This window comes from Equus quagga, chromosome 17 (genome assembly GCF_021613505.1).
Source record: "Equus quagga isolate Etosha38 chromosome 17, UCLA_HA_Equagga_1.0, whole genome shotgun sequence".
Lineage (NCBI taxonomy): Eukaryota > Metazoa > Chordata > Mammalia > Perissodactyla > Equidae > Equus > Equus quagga.
In genome coordinates, this window is record NC_060283.1 from 36,954,187 (window position 1) to 36,974,609 (window position 20,423).

Consider the following 20,423-nt stretch of genomic DNA (forward strand, 5'->3'; position numbering starts at 1 on the left):
CCAACAGTTCAAAATCAACAGGCGAAACGGATCATTGGAGTGAGAAGTCAGATGGCGAATGCCCTCGTGTGTCTGTGGAGGGGACATGTGACAGGGACAGGAAGTTACCCATGGGGGCTTCCTGAGGTGGTGGCCACCTGCTGCTTCTTGATCTGATGCTGGTCACCTGTACCCTTAGCTATGACTTAGGATTTTGCAGTTTCTGGGTATATGTTATACCACTAAAATTTACCTCCCCCCCCCCAACAAAAAAAGCTTAAAAAGGTCATTTGAATGGTTTGTGAATGCACGTCAGGTCAGGAAATACGAGCGATAGAGTCAGGTTGGGCAGAAGACATTTTCACCAGCATTAACTCCCAAAGAGTGGCCAGCCCTACAAAGATGGGATGCTGGCGTCCATAGGAAGGGGATGCCAAAAAGACCTATTTGGTATTGTCTCAGTATTTTTTCCCCAAATATTTATCTGCATTACCATGAAATACAGGGTTGACTTCCTGGCCAATTCTGAACTCAGAAAGAGTGTTTCCTCCAATACCCCATCTACTGATCAGCTGGCTACTGGCCCGACTAGCAGGGGGCGGCTGCATTACCATGCTAATCCACGGCCCCCCAGCGCCATCTCCTTGATATGGATATGTGTGTGCTTACCGCGCCGCCCTGATTAGAGCAAGCTTCCATGTGTCAAAGGCGCCAGATTCTTGCCCAAGAATAATTTTAGCTTTACTTACATCCCTAAAGTGTAAGAGTTGATTTGAAAAGGTACTTACCTCCACCATATGCTATTTTTCTTTAAACAATTTGCATTTCAAAGTGACTATGGCATTTATATCTGAATGAATATCAGTATGTTGCCTGAACTGTTCTCAAACGAGCATGAAAAAGATGCTGGCTTTCTATTGAACAAGGATGTTTTCATCCACCAAATGACATCAAAGACAGAACTCCTCTTTTAAGCTATAGGCTTATTACATTAAAAATAGCGCATTCGGATTTTTAAAAATATACTCTGAGATAAGGCTTTTCATGGCCTTCAAAGAGATTCATCAACAGCTTCTTTGAAAATACAAAATTTTGCCCACTGCATGTTGTGATTTTGGTCCATCTTCACAAACAGGACTTGATCTTACCAAAGGCTTTAACTAGGAAAAAAGTACCAGGCATTGGACTTATGGGTTCAATAGGCTGAAGAGCAGCATCTCTTGGCAAGAGGTGACGCTGAAGCTCTGTGTGCCCCGAGAGAGTGGGGGAGAGACACCCAGAGGATTCTATCAGCACCTGTGTAAAGCATTCATGCATTTCCAGTGTGCAATTTTATAATTAAAAAATTCACAATTACAGGATATGATGGATAAGAACTCACTCTTCCCCTCAGACGCCTCACTCTTAGAAACACCCCCTTTCATTCTTATGTAGCTTCCAATGTTATAAAAGCTCAGAGCGCGAGCTTTCCTCGCAAACCCAGAGTGGCACCACGCCCTGCTGTGAGCACGGGTGAGGAGATGAGTTCGCTGGAATCAGGACTGGACAGTGAAGCCTATTCCAGTGGCCACATCACCTCCAATGAGGCCTCCGCCATCTGTTCCGTCCTCTAATTATAAACCCAAGAAGGATATAATTCACAACACTACCATAAAAAGTGAGATACCAATGATTTAAGGGCTGTGAGCAGGGCCCATTTGCGTCACTATTTGCATTGGAAATCTGCCTTCCTTTTGGCAACCAGGATTGCAGGCCAAGAGGTTTTTTTTTTTTTTCCCAAGGACACATTCAGTATCTTTTCTTAAAGGTGCATCCAGGACTCTGCCTTCTGTGGTATTTGCTTTGCAAAGGACTGCAATTCAACACATCTACTACTGAGATGGCACTCTTGTGTTTCTCCCTGACTGCTGTGTAGTTTTTTTGTCATCTATTTTCTGCAGTATGCTTATCAGAGAAAAAAGAACGTATGAGTCCACACTCAATGGTGATGGCAGATGTAATGACTACGAATTATAACCTTGTGGCCAGCCTCAGAATTAGAAATCCTGGAACTGGACAGTTCACGTTTATTTTCTAAAATGTGGAAATAGCTCATTTTATTCTTTCTCCCTACTCTAATTGTGATGCCAAGGGGGAAAAAAAATGAGAGTCTGTTTGTTGTACCAATTTCTTAAAACTTATATTGCAAAATTATACAGATATGTAACAAATGTAAATTAGAAGCCTACCCAATATTGGTGTGACCACAGGAAAGATGCAACTTTATATTCTACTTCTTTAATATGACTTCCTTCCATTTCCCCATATTATTCTATTATCTTTGTAATAATTTTAGATATGTATAACATCTTACTGATTTAATGTAGATAATTTATACTATTGTTTTTCAACTTCTGGATAGTTTTGGCTGTTTCCAATTTCTCATTATTATAAACAATACTGCAAAGGACATCTTCTACTTTGAGATTTTTCCATAGCATAGAATCCCAGAAGAGTTATCAGTGGGTAAAACAGCATTAACACCTCTCTGATTCATGCTATATGTTGTTAATTAATTTTCTTAATGACCAGTGGGCTAAAATAAGATAGAACCTGGGCATCTTGAAAATAATCAGTCCATAATTTGTAAAATGGATATAATAATAATAATAATAATAATAATAAAATGGTGACAATAACGCTGATAATAATATGCCCCATGTGGTTGATAAAAGGATCAAATTACATAAAACACTTTGTTGACTGGAAAGCCTCTGCAGATATTGTTATAAATCTCACCAAGACTGGGTTTTCCTTTTCTCTATAGTTTATCATCTAGCAAAAGCTTAAAATGGTACTATTGCTAATTTGGTCTTTAAAATCTAAAAGGTCTGAATATTTTCCTTGTGTTTCTCTCGTGATGGTGTCTCTTTGTGTGTAGACTGTTCATGTTGTTTGCCACGTGTCTATGGTTTGGTGTTATAGTCAACGTGACTTGGCATGAGCCCAAACACTCATTCACTCGATGGTATTTCTCTTGAACACCTACTACCTGGACCAGTGCAGTGCTCAGCACCGGGACAGCTCAATGACACACTTACCACTCTCAGTCTTCCAAAACTCCAAAAGGATGACAATCAGTTATGCTAAAGTTGTCAGAGTTTATAAAAGGAAAGAGAGGAAGAAAAGAAATCTTGTGCTTAGGACATGATGCAAACAGTGGATGAGTGACATAACCCGAGATGGGGAAAGGCAAGCTAGAGAACCAGAGACCCCACTCACATCCCATCGCTGGGTTACTGCTCCACCTTGGGGATGGCTATAATCTGGTATTGGGTACCAGTAAAGATGAAAATATTAAGAACATCAGATGGTAAGTTCTCATTTTAGTGATTACATTTATAAATAAGTTTAAATATTTATTCCAAAGACAAAGTCTGCTTTTTCCAGCTACAGCACAATATCCATCACTGCACTTCTCCTCTTGCCCATTTTTATCAGCTTAAGGAACACTTGCTATGACAGATTCTGAGGTGTTTATGGCAAGTGCCATCATAACGCTTACTTATGCTCATTTGCACAATGCTTACTTAGCGACACTCCATTTCTTAGTATGAATTATACGAACAAGTTTATATGTAATGTGGCGATAATGAAGGTATGGCAATATTACCCAAAAGGAGAATCAAACTAAGGATTTTCCTTTAAGAAAGAAAATACGATTATAGCACTCAAGTAATAATGTTTTATAAAACATAAATTCTAAGGTGTCCGTATCTTATCCTCTAGTTTCTTATTTGGTATTATACCCCTGACAACTTAATTCAAGTGTTCACTTTCTGCTTTTGCCCTAATAGTTCCATTTAAAAATATTCTTTCTCTTTTATATGACAAATGCAATAGGTGTATTTTGCACAAAATTCATGTTGATTTGACAGCACTGTTCTGAGGGAGGTTTCACGGAGGAAGCCAAGGTGGTCACGCAGCTCCAGGCTCAGAAGTCCTACTCTGACTTCTTTCTCTCCCTTCCAGTGCTTATAAAATCATCTCTTAGAACTGAGTAGAGAAATCCCATAGGAGTGAGAGCACACCCAGGTTCAGGGCTCTGACGACGTGAAGGTGGGCTGCCTGTTAGCGGCTCAGGATGCTTTCGGATTTTACCACTCACTAGAAATATCCTAGAAAGACGGACGTTCCCTGTGGAGTGGTAACTAAAAAACACTGGGCCACAAGTTTTGGAGAGGGCAAACTCTCACAACCGCTTTGAAAAATCCTCCTCTGTCAACGTGGGAACAAGAATGTAGCATGCAGGCCAATTACAGACTTGACCCCAGCACAGAAAGGCTCTTTCCCGAGGCCCGGGTTCCAGCACCTTGGTCAGCTGCCTCCCAGAAGGCTGCTGGGACGATCCGTAGAGATGGCCTCAGCGCCCTCCCCTTTCCATACTCTTCCCATGCTGGCCATTTTGGTCTTGAAAGCATCATGTCAACAGCTGAAACACTATTCTTCACCAAACACACATATTTTTGAGAGGGGAAAAAAGCGTTTCTAAACCAATTTTTTATTTATTTATAGAGATATCTGTTCCCATGGAAATGTATAGCTCAGTATCTCTAACATCCTTCTTACGTTTTTAATGGAAATCATCAAAGATCAAGATGCTTTTGTCAGTTCTTACAAAAAAGAATGCTCCATTTGGAGTTCAAATAATTGAAGAAGGTTTCCTTAAATTGGAAGAAATGATTCTGATTTACTTTTGAACTGGACCCCACCATGCTGACCAGAGAATACCACAATGGAAGAACTATTATCAGAAAGAAACCAAACAATACTTATTGCCAATATTGATCACTTACATTTCACATGATGGGCAATGCTCAGTAATGTCCACTTAATGAAAAAATAATTGCTAGGTCAGGAAACTAGGAGAGGATAACAAAGAAGGAGAAATAATGGTCTATGTCTCAAAGAGTTAACAATTTAATGATGGAAACAGTAACAGAAATTTGCCTAAACCTCAGTGGGAGAAATGTATAAACACAGAAACAGCTAACAATAAGGATGCATTTCTCATAAAAGCTGAAGATGCTGCAACTCTTTTAGAGAAAAAAATAATAACTTCAGTGTCTTTTAATTTCCAATGTAGCTGACTTCCTGAAATTTTAGTCTAAGAGAAACCCCACAAAATGTTTATTTCTTCCCCTAAAAATAATGAATTATTAAATAGTCATCAAAACCTACTCCAATAAAACCTGGTTTATGGAAGCAAATATCCCATGATACTGATCTTTTGATTAATTTTTAGCAAAATAATGTTAAGCCAATAAGGCTTTCGTTTGCGAGTGTTCTACCAAGTTGCTAGAAAGGGGTTTAGCAAAAGCACCCAATTTATGTATCCGAGGATTAATGTCATAAACAAAGTCCAAAGGGTGGGATACGAGCAGGTGCCCAAGGCAGAAACAGGGTGAGAAGCGAGACTGAGGTTCTAATGAGCAGCGTGCCACTCGACAAACCGGGAGGGGACGCAGGCGCGCGGGCACAGCTCATTCAGTACCCAGAACAGACTCCAGAGTTACTAAAATGTTTTCTAGACCATTTGAAACTAAACAAAGAAAAACTTTGTTTCCATGAGACAACAACGGATCTAGTTTTGATGTTGCGTTGTTTTTTTTTTTTAATAGCTATTACCACTGTAACAGCAGCTTAGCGACTCGGCGTCTGCAGTGTGAGCAGTTTTGATAAACAGCCTCTGCGGGCCACACAACGGGGATAATGTATCCTTAAGTACCGCCAATGAGCTCCCATTCTGCACAGCCAATTACTTCTGTGCGTCTGTCACTCAAAGGAAAAATGACTGAGCCCATTAGATCAAACCTTTGTCACTGTTCCTAATGCACTCTTAGGCCTCATTAATCTCCGGGAGCAGCAACAGAGCTGCCGGTGTCTCATTGCCTCCCCCGAACAGGCCCACGTGAAGCCTCTCATCTCTCCCCCAAGTGCACCGCGTTAATCAAGCTCTCCTTATTACCCCAGCCCCTGTCACGGAGGAGAGCGCGCTCCCTCTTAAATGCTCTCATTATGACCCATCTTTAGAGCCGGCTAAGTGGAAAAAAAGAGAGAGGGAGAGAGGGAGAAAGAGGACGGGAGAGAAAGAGGAGAGGAAAAAGCAAGTCCGATCGCATTAATATTCATGACAATAATTAGTATTCTAGGTCACTGAATATTCATGCTATTAGTTTGGTTTTTTATGGGTTTGCTGGATGTCCTGATTACTGAAGTGTGGAGGAAAACAGCATGGTTGAGACTTCAGATGTCAACGGCAGTTCAATACTCCAAACACATCGAGATCCCCGCCCCCATCCCTGGAAAATCGGCCTCCGCCCTCCCGACGGCTTTAATATGTTGAAACCACTGGGGGCCTGGGGTAGGGGAAGGGGGGGAGAAGCGGGGGGAAAAGGTTTCCCAGGACAAAGGTCCACGAATCAATCTGTTAGCATAAAAACATAGCCACAGTTGCAAATACCCAACAAAGACACACGTGAGGAACAAGAAGACATGTGTCATCTCGGAACAAAATGTCGCAATCAGGAATTATGAGAACACGGGAATCAAGAGAGGATGGGGCACACAGAACTGGAGCAGGGCACCCCAGGGAGATCCAGGGACATCCGGAAGAGCACATCTCCTGCCCGCCCGGGTCGCTGCATCACAGGGGCAATGCTGCTTGTGTGGGGGGGCACGGGTATGTCAAATCTCACCCATCATGTCTACTCAAAGGCTATATAAACAAACACGCCATGGCATTTAAAAATTAATTTGAAGACAATTTCTCTCCCCTCTTCCCTCCTTTTCTTCACTAGTGACAAGCACAGCTATTAGGATGGATTCCTGGTACAATTCTGAAAAGTCACCCTGGGTTGAGCTTTGGAAAGGCAACTACTGTGTTATCCTCACAAGGATGGAGGGAGGTACCATTTTCCCATTTTAAAGAAGAGGAAGCTGAGCTTTAGAGACAGACCCTCACAAGGTCCTAACATGGCGGACGGGGATTCAGTTGAGTATTTCTGACTTCAAAGCCCCTGCTGTTGGCCATTATGTTTTCCTGTTCTCTACTTAAACGTCCAAATAACTCTACAACTCTGCATTCTGTCATATGTGCATCCAATTCTACCAAACCGGCCTGGCCCCAAACTAATGTCAGAAAGTGCTTTTGGACATTTGACTGCCATTCTGTGGAAGTATACCTGAAGATATAGTTGGGTAGCTTCTCTGAAATGTGGCCTCTGATGGGTTTCATTAGAATGGCAAGGCAGGTTCCATGCCAAAGGCATAGATATGGCAGATACTTGCCATGGGCATCCTGAGTGAGTGACCTTGGAGGCAGGGGGAGATATGATGCAGAAGAGGGAATCTAACCAGGCCTGACAAAATAAATAACTTGGATTTTTCTTTTTCTTTTTTTTTTTTTTTGCTGGAGTAGATGCCTAAGTAATTTTTTCAAAAAGCTATTGAGAGGGAAATGTTCTATATCCCTGAATGTCATATCAAAATGTCTTGTTTTCTACCTTCACATTTGATTGATAATAGTTGGGCTCTGCATAGGCTTCTAGGTTCAAAATTATTTGTCCTGCGGCCAGCCCGGTGGTGCAGCAGTTAAGTTCGCACGTTCCACTTCTCAGTGGCCCAGGGTTCGCTGGTTCGGATCCCAGGTGCAGACGTGGCACCACTTGGCAAAAGCCATGCTGTGGTAGGCGTCCCACATATAAAGTAGAGGAAGATGGGCATGGATGTTAGCTCAGGGCCAGTCTTCCTCAGCAAAAAGAGGAGGATTGGCAGCAGATGTTAGCTCAGGGCTAATGTTCCTCAAAAAAAAAAAATTATTTGTCCTTAGGAGGAAATTCTTCCACTGTCTTTTAGCATGTGGTGTTGCTCTTGAGAAGTCCACAGTCCATCAGAGTTCCCTCCCTCAGTAGGTAACCTTGCACTTCTCCTATCTGGGATGCTTTTTAGGATTTTATTTATGTTTATAGAGCTTCCTCTCCCATCCAACTTGGTACTTGACTCTTCAAATGGGAAGACAGTGGCATGTCCAGTGTCCCCTCTGGCATATTTTCTTCTATTATATCTTTGATCACCAACAGTGTCTTTAGCCATGTTCTTTACAGTATTTAATCTATTCATTGAACTTTTTATTTTTTCAACCTTTTTTCTTTAATTTCCAAGAACTCTTGATCCCCAGATTTTTCAGAGAATTTTTGATTGGTTTCATTTTATGGATATAACACCTAACCTCTTACGTCTTCCTGATAATAGTAGTCATAATTTCCTCTTAAATTCCCTTTCCCCAAGTTATCACTGTCCTTCTTCTAGGATCAGTTGTCCTTTTGTCTGTCTTGGTCCTCCACATTTTTACTATTGGTTTCCACAGACGTCTTGGTTGTGCATTCGTATTTATGAATAAGAGCATGTGGGTTGATCAGGCAGAGGACGGGTTTTCTCCTCAGCCTTTGAGCAAGTGTGTGGCACATACTGATTGGTGGGTTCACTTTAGACCAACGGTGCAGGGGTTTGTGAGCAGGCTGGTGCACTTTATGTCCCTTACGGTCAGAGCTTCCCAATCTGCCTCCTTCCCTTCAAGCCTCAGCATCCACATCAGGAGCTCTGCCTTCCCCAGGCACGTTGCTTGCTTTCTCTCCCAGTGGTGTCGGTGGCAAGGATGCCACTGGCCAGCTCTTCTTGAATGAGACCCTCAGCGCCCTGTGGCTGCTATGCCTGCACTCCACAACCACCTGATGGAGTTTGGAGCTGCCCCATTTTCACTGCAGCTCTTCTGCTTTGGTTAACGTGCGAGCCCAAAAGTGAGACCTCGGCCCAGTTGTCTGCATGCAAGGCAGCTACTCTGACAGTGTGTTTTTCTTCCTCTTCCCCAAGGCCATGGCAAAGCTTGACATTAAGATCATCACTTTTCTCGCATTTTAATGTGTGAAACGCAGTCAACATTCCAATACTGGCGAACGACTCCCCAATACTAGAAATAACATAAGCCCCCCTCCCATGAGTAATTTTCCATCCAATTGCCCCCTTTGTCTTCTTAGCATTGACCGCCAACTTCAATGGTCTTATTTGTGTTTGTTTATCTTCTGACTCCTCCACCGCCCCTGGAGTGTAAGGTCCCTGGAGGGAGGGTCTTGTACTGCCCCCAAATCTCCAAAGCACTCATCAGGGCTGGGCATACAGCAGACTCAATAACGATGCTAAGTGAATGGTACAGGAGGCAAAGCAATGAAGTATCTGAATCATTAAATTGGTTGGTAAAAACTAAAAGTCAACACTGACATACAGTTAGGCATTACAATATTTGAAATATGGAAGGCATTATGACCATATACTAGAAAATCAACAGAAACATCCATCTAGGTATTCAAACTAACAAGAATTCAGTAAGATGGCTGGATATGAAAAAAGCAAGAATTAGGAGCTTTCTTATTTCTTGCCAATAGATGATGTAATAGACAACATCCCCTCCCTCAAAAAAAAAGATCAGTCTCACATTTCACCAAAAAAGTATAAACTAACAGAGTGGATTAAGAAGACACATACAGGATCTAAATGACAAAAATGTTAGACTTTACTGAGGGATAGATACTAAGTTTGAATAAATTGGGAAACAATTGTGTTCTGTGATAAGAAACTCAATATAGTAAAGATGTCAGTTGCTCCACAATTGATAGGTTAAAAAATAATAATAATAATGCCAATTAGAGTCACAATGGGATTATTTTTAGGGGAAAAGAGAAGGTTTCAAGTTATTTTGAAGTTTATTGGAAAAAAATAAATGGGTAGCAATAGCCAAAAAAACTATAAAATAAAAGAGTATTAAGCTGTGTTATACTACCAGATATAAACTGAGTCATAAATCTAAGACAGTGTGGTAAACCCACAGAGGACAAGACAAAGTGGAGTCAGCAGGTCAATGGAACAGGTTCTCGGGCCCAGAAACATAGCTTATTTGGTAAAATGAGTTAGTTGTACAATAAAGGTGACAAATAGAATAGACAGGGAAAGGAAACAACTTAACAAAGAGAGAAAGAACAGTTAGTAATCTATTTGAAGAAAAAGTTTAATTAGATTTCCTACCATATATAATCAACCCAAACAAATTAAAGGTGGGTTAGGGGTTAAATATTTACAAATACTTTTTATAAAAGAGAAAAACAATAATAAAATTGTAAAACTCAAAAAAATATATATATGAATTGTGATTTGATTTCAGGATTATTAAGGGCTTTCTAACTATCTAAAGTAGAAACCACAGAAGTATAATGCTCATGATTCGATTATATATTCAACAGGGGAAACCTCTATATGTAAATAAGACCACAGAATTTAAAAAGCAAATAATGAACTGGGGAAATAGCTGCAAAATATATCATAAAGTCTTAATACCCTTGATATATAAAGAGTTCTTACATATCAATAAGAAAAAGACAAACATCTAGTGCAAAAATGGGCAAAGGATACATCTAAACAATTACAACATAAGAAATATGTATGACCAGTAATCATGAGATGTTCAACCTCACTACTAATTGAAGAAATTCAGATAAAACACGAGATATTTTTATTGCTTATCAGATTAGCTTAAAGTCTAAAAATGATAATTAATAGCAATGCTAACAAGTGTATGGGGGTGAAATGGGCACTCACTTTATGAATGGAAGAGTATTTTATACAAAACCTTTCTAGAAATTAATTTGGAAATATGTATCAAGAATCTTATAGAGAGTTCACTTAAGGACATTTATTCTAAGACAATAACAAGTGTCATGCACAAAGATTCTGGTACATACTATATTTCAGGTCTATGTGAATGCAAAAGTTACTAGAAAGCAAGGCACAAAACATTGATCTAATTCAATAACATTGAGATAAGAAAAATCAAAGAGAAAAGGAAGCATAAAAAGAAACAAATGTCTGCAGTTAACCCAGAGCTCTAAAATAAAACAGCAGACTTCAAATGAGTCGAGAATGAAGGATAAGGCTAGAATAGCACGTTAAATTCTTTAGCAAAAAGCTCTAAAATAACTTATACCGATTTTTAGCTAAAAGTCCATCAGTTAAAACTAGCATCAGTTTGCTTCAAATTGAATTTGCTCTGTTGGAATTCTTCACGTGAGCGCTCTATGAACAACAGAAGGAAGGGATGCTCTTCCTGGACACCTGCCGATGACGTCACTTGCATGCCGAGACGAGGGTTGCCACAACCCCGAGCACAGCCGTGACCAGGAGGCACTTTCTTCCCCTGAAGTGGTACTGTGCTCCCGAGGACATCATACCCCACTTTCACGTCCCTACTTGCAATCCAAAAAAATCAGCCAGGCTCCCTGTACGGAGATTAACCTGGCTCAGGAAAGGACGTGCTGCAGTAAAGTGAGGGTGTGACCAGAGAAAAGGGATTTCAACCATGCTCCGAGCCCTCCCATCCACCCAATAGCAAGAGTCTTAAAGAGAACGAAGCTGGGCATGGAAAACTCACTCCCTGAGCCGAGACCCATGACATAACTACTCCATGGGATACGGTCAGGTTTATATGACATTTTTAATTTTCTGTTTGTTACCAAACATTCCACTTTCCTTAGGACAACAAGTGGCAGTTGAGCACCAAAAGAACACACATCTCCAGATTAAGAAGTTCAAACTCCAAGTCTTGCATATCCAGCACTTCTTCAGATCATCAGGACTCTCCCCTCATCCTATGTGCCTGGTGAGTTCCCATTCTTTCTTCACACCCAGCCCAAGAGTCCCCCATGCCCTGAAGCCTCCCCCACCTCCTGGGGTAGAGCCGACCACATCAGCACTGGGCCTTCATGCCCCCTTACGTACCCCTGCTATGGCCTGCCGCACCGCACCGCACCGCACCGCATTTACCAGTCTGCTTGTGTCCTTTCCACCTCCTAGAGGGTGAGATCCCTGAGGGTGGCATTATGTCTTATTCTTCTGTGTTCCCTTAGCTCAGGACTGTGTCTAGTACACATCAGAAACTCCATATGTGCGCCGACTTGCATAAATAAATGGACAGATGTGACATGATGGGTTACAAGGGGAAGTGGAAAAATTAGCCAGTTATAAGGTGACTGCCTCATATATAAGTTCTGAAGGTCAGGGACTCCGTATTCACAGTACACACAATTCCTGGCACAGAAGAGGTATGCAATAAATTCTTTTTGAATAAATAAAGTATTGAAGGCATTAGCTTTTTATTTACTATAGACACATTTTTTTCTTGGGCACTTTTCTCCCTTCCCATCCCACAACATTAGCACACCATCCTGAAAAGGAAAACACCATGTATGCCTAGGAAGAAAGGTCAGCAGGTCCTAAGAGGCCAGCAAAATAAACTTATCACCTTTCTGGAATGAATTGATGTCTGTTAGCAGAAAGTCCAGTTTTATTTTAATTAGTAACAACAGCTGACATTTATGTCGTACTTTATGAGTTTCGCAGCACTTTCACATGTTCTCTCACCTGCCATCACCTCTCTGTGTCATAGGCAGGCGAGGCAAGACCAGCCAGTGTCCTGGTAAAGCATCATTGAGTTACCTGCCCAACGCCACACAGTAGAACCACACAGTAGAACCCAGGCTGGTGGACCCCAAATTCTCTCTCCTTTTTATTACCCCGCTTTCACCAACCAATGTCATTCACACCACAGACCTGCAGGGTCAACATCATCCCTCTTTAAAAGCATATAACATTTCAGAAAGAGAAAAATGCAGCATCTTTAAGAAGCAGACACATATGCTAGAAATGACTGCAGAACAGAAATCTATTTTGAGAAGATTCGACATAGGCTAGAGACAAGAAAGGAAATTTTTACTGTAAAAATAGAACTAAAATTTGTGAAGGGATTGCACATGTTGAAAGAGTTTGAGTTTGTTAGTGGGAAGATTCAAGCAGCTTTTAACACCTTCTTCTCTGATAAGCAACCAAGGGAACATTAAAGTCAGAGGACAATCATTTGCCAAGACTCTTCAACAAAAATGAACCATGACACTTTCAACGGCTTACAATTGTACACCAAGGTCAGGAATTCCCAGACACACCTAACGTTGAGAAAACACTAACGTTCTCTGATCCTGAAGGAAAAACAATTCTCCTTCAACAGAGAATAAAGACAACTAAAGTTGTGTCAAAGAATAACATAATAGCTACAATATAAAACTGAGAGAATGTAAATTTTCTGTAAGTGTGATGGTTTCCTTTAAATCTTGCTCCACATGGCTTTTCTACTTCTATACACAGAGTTACTACAAATTAGTTGATACTAATCCTTGATACTTTAACAATGAATTCACGTATTTTAGAAGGCCCTTAAATCCTCACAACCATATATAAAAATCTATTTTCAACTACCAGCCGTGGGAAAACCTAGTGGTTTGGTTTGTGCAGCTGTGACTCAGTGCCACCATTTGTTGTTGGCAGTCATGGAACCCACCGGTGTAGAGGAAACGATCATCCACAGAAGAGATGAGGCTTCTAAACCTTAATCTAAGGTCTCCACTTAACCAAAAGAGCTCAACACTGTCCTCAGCCAGCACCCTCCATCGCTGCCGCCATACTTGATTTCTTAGGCGTGTCGGCTGTAAGCTTACCTGAATTTGGTGAGATGTGTAAACTGCTCATGTCCTTGGACAGGCCATTGGTTTTAGGGCTGGAGATGGGCGCACAGGCCGACGTGGCTCGGGGTGGCCTCTTCCCTGGGACTTTCACAGTGGTTCTCAGAAGGTCAATCTCTTTACCATGAACATTCTGCATGTAATCCTGTTCAAAATGTTAAACATCCAAGAGAGATTAAAAAGAAGGCCTTTTACAATCTAGGACAAGGGGTTCTATTAGACATCGTGAATTGTAATCCTATGACCCTTCCACTGTGGCAAGCGTTTTAAAAATAATGAGGTTCTGATCTGTCTAGTACTGAAGGCATCATCATTATATCGAAATCAGAGCTCTGCCTCTGTGTCCTGAACTAACCCAGGCCCTGGAAATACAAGGTGACACAGCAGATGCTTCCATTAAGGGGGATTAGAAACCAGCTGAAGAAATAAGTATGCACATGAAATCATATTTTTTGACCTGCTGCTAATTAGATGGCAGCTTAGGAACCTGGCTCTTCCTATAAGTTGTAGGTAAAATTTCATGGAATAGAAACTGTTTTGTAAAACCTTGCTGTCTCAGATGGCAATACCATTAAACATGTAGATAATACTGAAGCTGTCTGGTGGGAACTCAGGAGGAAACTCTACATAAAAAGTCAAGCATTTTATTCAGGACCAGGAAGATGTCCGCGGGGTCAGTGGTACGGTGCTGAAACAACACGGAGGTCATGGATGGAGGTGTAACAGCCGGATGATAAAATAGAGGGAAGTACATTATTTGGTACTCAAGAAGTATGCTTCTCCAAGTAGCACACTGTACTTGGAAGAAGTATCTTGCTGTTCTCTATGCTTTGGAGGCGAATGACTAGCAGTTATCAGGGAACAATAGGGACGCCTAGATAGATGGTGAAATTCTTGGCACAGTCACTCAACAACTCAGTGAGAAGCAAAAGAATACCTAATAATTGGCTGATGGGTGGGGAAAGGGGAGAGGACAACCGAGAACCAGGGGGAGGGGCCTGTTGGCAAATTAGGAGTTACGACCCTTTCATGCACTTTCTGGTCAATGAATCTCCTTGTCTCCATAGACATATTATTAAATCAACAGTGCACATTAAGAAAGGATATATTCTACATTGCTCTTAGGTATAAAGCATTTCAAGTGTTTTAAGACTAAGCAGGAAATGAAATAAACAGATTCTTTCTTTGGCAGAATCTTGTTGGATTCCTTTTGGAATATAAAGGGAAAAACCAATAAATTTGTATTTAGTATAAGCAATGAAGTTCAGGTCAACGTAATTTTAGAAGAACTGCCAAACAAAGCAGGGTGTGGGCTGCAAGGGACTCAGGGAGGTTGGAAAAGTGAGCCGTTTGCTTGTAACTGCCAACTAACAGAGTCAACTGATGCAGAGAGAGAACTAGAGAAAGTTCTAGAAGCAAAGTGCAAAGGATGGAGCCCCTGCCTGTAGGACGAGGAAAGTTGGCCACAGTATACAGAGGAAGCTTCGAGGGGTCCAGAGAGTGGCATGGAAGCCAAGAGAAGGATCCCAGTGGCTTCTGGGAAACAGGCACTTTCAGGACAATGCCAGCTGGTGAAGGGGTTGAGAAGCAGTCATTGGTTTGTCAATGAGCAGGCAGCTTGCCAATTGAAGAAATGATACAAAAAGGAACCAAAAGTACAAGATTCCAATACAGGGGCAGGAACGCAAACGTGGGTCCTTGGGACAGAGAGCGTGAGAGAGCTGCCATTCTCTCCGCCATCTGTAGGAGGGTGGGCCAGCCTTGAGTATCAAGAGCAGAGACTTCACCTCACAATCCAGGCAATTAGAGGTGGGGCCATTTGGAAGCCAACTCAGACTCAGGAAAGAGGGTGGAGGAATTCTCAACAGAGGAGGAAAGGCAGGAAGAGAAACAACATAATGTGAGGTCACGGCCATGGTGGGAGAGACGTTCTGGTGGAGATGACAGAACTCTAGAAGGTTCGCCAAGCACCCAGGAGTGACCTCAAATGACCAATTCCTGGTGCAGAACAAAAGGTCAAAAAGCCGAGGCTAGAACGAGGAGGAACGCGGGACAGAAGACAAATGGAGATCAGATCAGAAGCTGCATCACAGTGGGGGCAAATTCAGACCAGCTCTTCAGAGGGAGGGGCGAGGCTGGGCCTTCCTCAGCAGATGATAAACCATCCAGAGAGAAATACCTGCACCCACACATCTGCTGTCAGCCACGGAAGCTGGAAGCAGAGGCACGGAGCCACCCCGGTCTGGTCCAGCTGTGCATCTGATCTCCCAGGGCAGCTCAGGGAGGGAGGTCCTGGCGCGCGCAGGGCAGGCTGGCTGGGGTTGGCCATCTTGGAGGAGAGTTGCGGGTTTGGGGAAGGGACGGGCTGTATCCGGCTGGGAACAGACTGAAGACTCCACATGGAAGCCAAGATGCTCGGAAAACCCCGCCAAATACAACTGACCATGAGAAAAGCTGTGACTTTGAAAGGATGCGGACCAAAGATGGAGAGAAAGTTGTTGTCGTTAAGTTAAACTGAAGGATAAGGCAGCCTGGAAGAAAGCAAGAACGTCTCATGAGCAAGCTCATCATGAGGATGGTGAACATCAAAGAAGGAAGTGTCCTTTGGTTAGTGTAGGGCTAACGGTCAAGGTCATTAAAAAAAACAAAGGTCGTTCTTAAGCATCTGTAATTTATTTCCATTAATGTCCACCCAAAATAAGCAAAACCCAAGTTTCAAAACCAAAGTTGAGGCTTGTAAATAATGAATTCCCTCTTGCATAGTTACTCCTTTAAAAGTATCAACTTGCCATAACTTTCTTCTTTAATGCCAATTCTTAACAAATTAAAATACAATAACAGGAACGTAATTGAGCATTTATTGCTTATGGGCTCTAAAATGAGGCTAATCAGATAGTGACTGAGCCTCAGCATGGGCTCTTCTAATAGGCATGTTTTAACATACAATAACCAGGATATTTTATTTAAAATTATTATAGAAACGTACCAAGTGTCTGCGCGGGATTTGAATGCGTCAAGGGAACACATCTATCTTTGGCTCAGCATGGGCCGGGGGATCTGTCTTCCTGCCTGAGTTGGGCACTGAAACTTCACAAGAGCTAATTCTAAAAGAAGAATCAGACTATAAATTTGGCAATTCTTATATTTCAAGCCACCATGAGTCTTACAAACTTTACGACACGCATTGCTTAATCTATAAAAGCCCTTGGACTTTGTGGCTCAGAAACAGGTGGAATGCAGACCCGTGAGTCTGGGGCTTCTGGCTTCTCCCAAGAGAAACGAGATTGAGTTTTCTGTTGTTGCAAGAACTCATCCTTTTCATCGCTCCCCAGCTTGGTACTTGCGGAACTAAAGCGACAACCACTAAACAATGTCGCCTCCTCAGAAGTGGGATGTGCACCCGATGGGTCTGAGGTAGGGCCCTCGCTGGGTGAAACAGACAGCAAGCTTGATTTTGATATGCAAATGTTACAGATAGTACCCTTCTCTGCGTTCTTTGCAGAAAATGCTGATCGAAGATAAAAGGGGAAAAAACCCTTTAACAAGGCATGAGGGTAATTCAAAGCCAAGTACTTTTAAACAGCACTTAACAAGTCCCTGGGGCCCACTCAAGAGCCAGGCCCCCCAGAGGTGCCATCTCCTGCCCCTCAACAGCTTGAAAAAGTAGTAATTGCAAACCTATTTGCATTTTTCTTCTCAAGTTGTCCATGCTCATCGTGCAGATTATTTTTTCCAAGCAGGCACCCGAGCAAAGGGACCCACTCCCGAACGTGTCGCTACCTCCGTAACTGTGCATGGCGTCCCCCTGCAAGCCCGCTCCCGCACCTTTGCCATCCCTTGTTTTTTACATTTCGCTCCTAATTATGTTGCATCTATTGCTGTACACTTAATTAGCTGCATTAATGTGATTTCTTTTCACATAGTCAAGCAATTAAGAGCTATGATTGAGTTTCATTCAATTAGCCTCAACAAACATGCTAATTGATGTCCCAGATGCAAATGAGGTGCAATGAGAGAAACCTGCTAGCAATTGAGAGCCATGTCAGAGACCCACAGCTTTCAGCTTGCTGACAGAAGCTCAGCTTAACGGGGCTCCCACCTTCTGTGGAGCTGCCTTCGGAGAGGGCCACCGAGTCATTAGCGCCTTGGCATACTAGGTCCCTCCTGATAGGGAGAATTAATTGATTCGCTGCTGTATGATGTTGTCCCAAAATCTCACAGTTGCACAGTACCAGGACGAGGAGGTCACCAACCAGGTGACCCGGTGCTCTGGCAAGGAGAGTGGTATAAGGTCTTCCTCAAAATACTGTATGAGGCTACTAAAAAAACCCACAGAACTGCAAAGGCAAAGGAGGGTACGTCTTGTCCTGGCGATCCCAGAGCCCTGGAAGAGCGTGACGGCCGGTACAGTCCTCAGTAAATGGTGAGTTCATCTTAGTCAGCTCTGGGGCATTTGGCACTTGAAGTTAAGCTCAAAATACAGCAATCCATCAAGAGTTCCTAAAAATACTCTTAGTATATTGATTCTCACTGCCTCCCATCCGGCCGTTACCTTTGGCTGTCTGGTGAGAGATGGTTTGCTTGATGTGTGGGCACTAAAAGCAGTTAACAAGATCTTAAAGCTAAGCTGAAATGCATAAATGATACCATTGGCATTTCGAAATTAGGTCAACAGAATAAAACCCATGTTTCCAACTCTACTCTCTTCCAGTATAGAGACTGTACTCCACATCACTCCAATTTCACTCACACATACTTTAAAAAAGTAATAAGACTCCTCATTTCCATAATTCAGTGATGGAAAAAATAACAGAAATCTTTGTTCCAATTAGGCTTTCCCAGTAAGTTCTGGTTTCTAACTGTACCTAAATGTTGAGAAATTTAATATTTTATATTAATATGCAATATTTTGTCTAAGTTAGACAAGTGTTAGGACATACTGATATCTGCTTTGGCCTTTCTGCCACGGGCAATCTAATTGGGTTTTTCCTCTTTGTATCATCTGGCCTAGCAATCTTCAAAGTGTGGTCCTTGACACCCTATCAGGGGTTCACAAATTCAAAACTATATTAAAACAATTCCGAAACACTGTCTGCCTTTTTCACTGTGTTGGAATTCACTTTGATGGTGTAAATGGGAGAGTGGGTAGCACTGCTGGCTTTGTAGTCAAGGCATGGCAACAAACTGTACTAGGAGTTATTATATTATTCATTGCCATGCTCTCTAAATAAAAACAAACAAAAACAGTTTCAATTAAGAATGCTCTTAATAACCCCCCCCAAAAAAACCAAACCCTACTGATTTTTAAAAATTTCAACCCTTAAGGACATGTCTTTTAATTTTCTGGGTGATGACATGGAAAGCAGACATAAGACATTTCCGCCACATCCCGAAGGCTGATGTTGATTTTGCGAAAAAGTACTTCTGCAATTGTTTGAGTTGCAAGCTGAACTAGCCACATTTTCGCTGGGACAACATCTTTACCTGAAAGAATGACTATGTCAGATACTAACCGTGGTCATTCAGTCTTATGTACTTGACTGATATTTTCCTGAAAACGAACAAGATAACCATGGCAAGGAAAATGGCTGACAGTATTAGTGGCCAATGATAAAATTTGGGCTTTCCAGCGACAAGGTGAATTTTGAAAACTTGTGTCTCTCACCATGAGCTTGACACCTTCCAAACACTTACAGACTTTTCTGACAAGATTGATGGTGATACAAATGAATGTGATTTTGAAGATTATATGACGAAAAGCATCTGGAAATCTACATACCTCAGTTAAACAGTATTTTTTTAAATGACCGACACATGGTGTCACACCCCGGGATAAAAGATCATGAAAAGTGCAAGACAATTCATTGGATTGTAACGTAGCAGAGGAGGAAAAACTTAGTGATCTCACATTGCTTCAGATTCCACACTGCATTCCTAAGATTTAAGAAACTGTCACCCGTTGAGTTTTGGTGTAGTCACCCAACAACATCCACAATGATCTGAAATGGCTGCTGGAATTCTTGTCCTTCCTCCAACTAAATATCTCTTTAAGGTGAGAGTTTCTTCACACACTTTAACCAAAACAACATATCACAACAGAGGGAAGGCAGAAGCACATGACAATACAGCTCTCTTTCATTAAACCGAACATGCAAGAGCTTTGGGGGAAAAAAAAAAAAAGTAAAATAACACTACTCTTCCCGTGATTTTCTTTTGGAAAATATATTTTTCATGAAAATGGTATTCCTGTAATAATATTACCTAGTGGGTGGTTTATTATTGTTATTTTAAATGAATTATATGAAGATTTCAAAGATTTCTCAGTTTTAATTTCTACTATGCTAAAATATCAATAGATACAATCCACAGACACAAAAGTTCTTTCGAGTTCCTCAATGATTTTAAAGAAAGTAAAGGGGTTCCGGAGGACAAAAGGTTTGAGAACCTCTAGTCTAGCTGAATGTTCACGAAACAGCCAAGGGCTCTGTGAGTCTGATTTTATGAAGACGCCTGGGGGAAGAACAAGGATTTTGGAAAGTTTCTTCCGACTTGTCTGTCTTCTCCTGGAGGAAAGGGATGACTCATTATTCCCTGTTTTCACGACACTTCATGAAGGTCCAGGTTGAAAAGGAAGCAGCAGTCTGTAGAAGTTCTATTTTTAAAAACCGTTACTTCTGGGCTCAAAAAAGTATGTAAGAGAAGCCATTGTCAGATGTACTGCTTTTCCCAAACTCCGTTTAATATTTTCAAAGGAAACGAATCTATAAAGACATACATCATATCGCCCGT

At 41.7% G+C, this 20,423-nt stretch overlaps 1 protein-coding gene across 4 annotated transcripts in view; it reads right to left on the minus strand.

Annotated features, from left to right (window-relative positions):
- Positions 1–20,423, minus strand: part of AGAP1 (ArfGAP with GTPase domain, ankyrin repeat and PH domain 1) — a 559,767-nt gene that overhangs the window by 173,544 nt on the left and 365,800 nt on the right. For all 4 annotated transcript variants that reach the window (XM_046643545.1, XM_046643543.1, XM_046643544.1 and 1 more), the window contains one exon: positions 13,611–13,779. In XM_046643545.1, the coding sequence (XP_046499501.1) occupies positions 13,611–13,779 (169 nt within the window). The remainder of the gene's footprint in view (positions 1–13,610; positions 13,780–20,423) is intronic.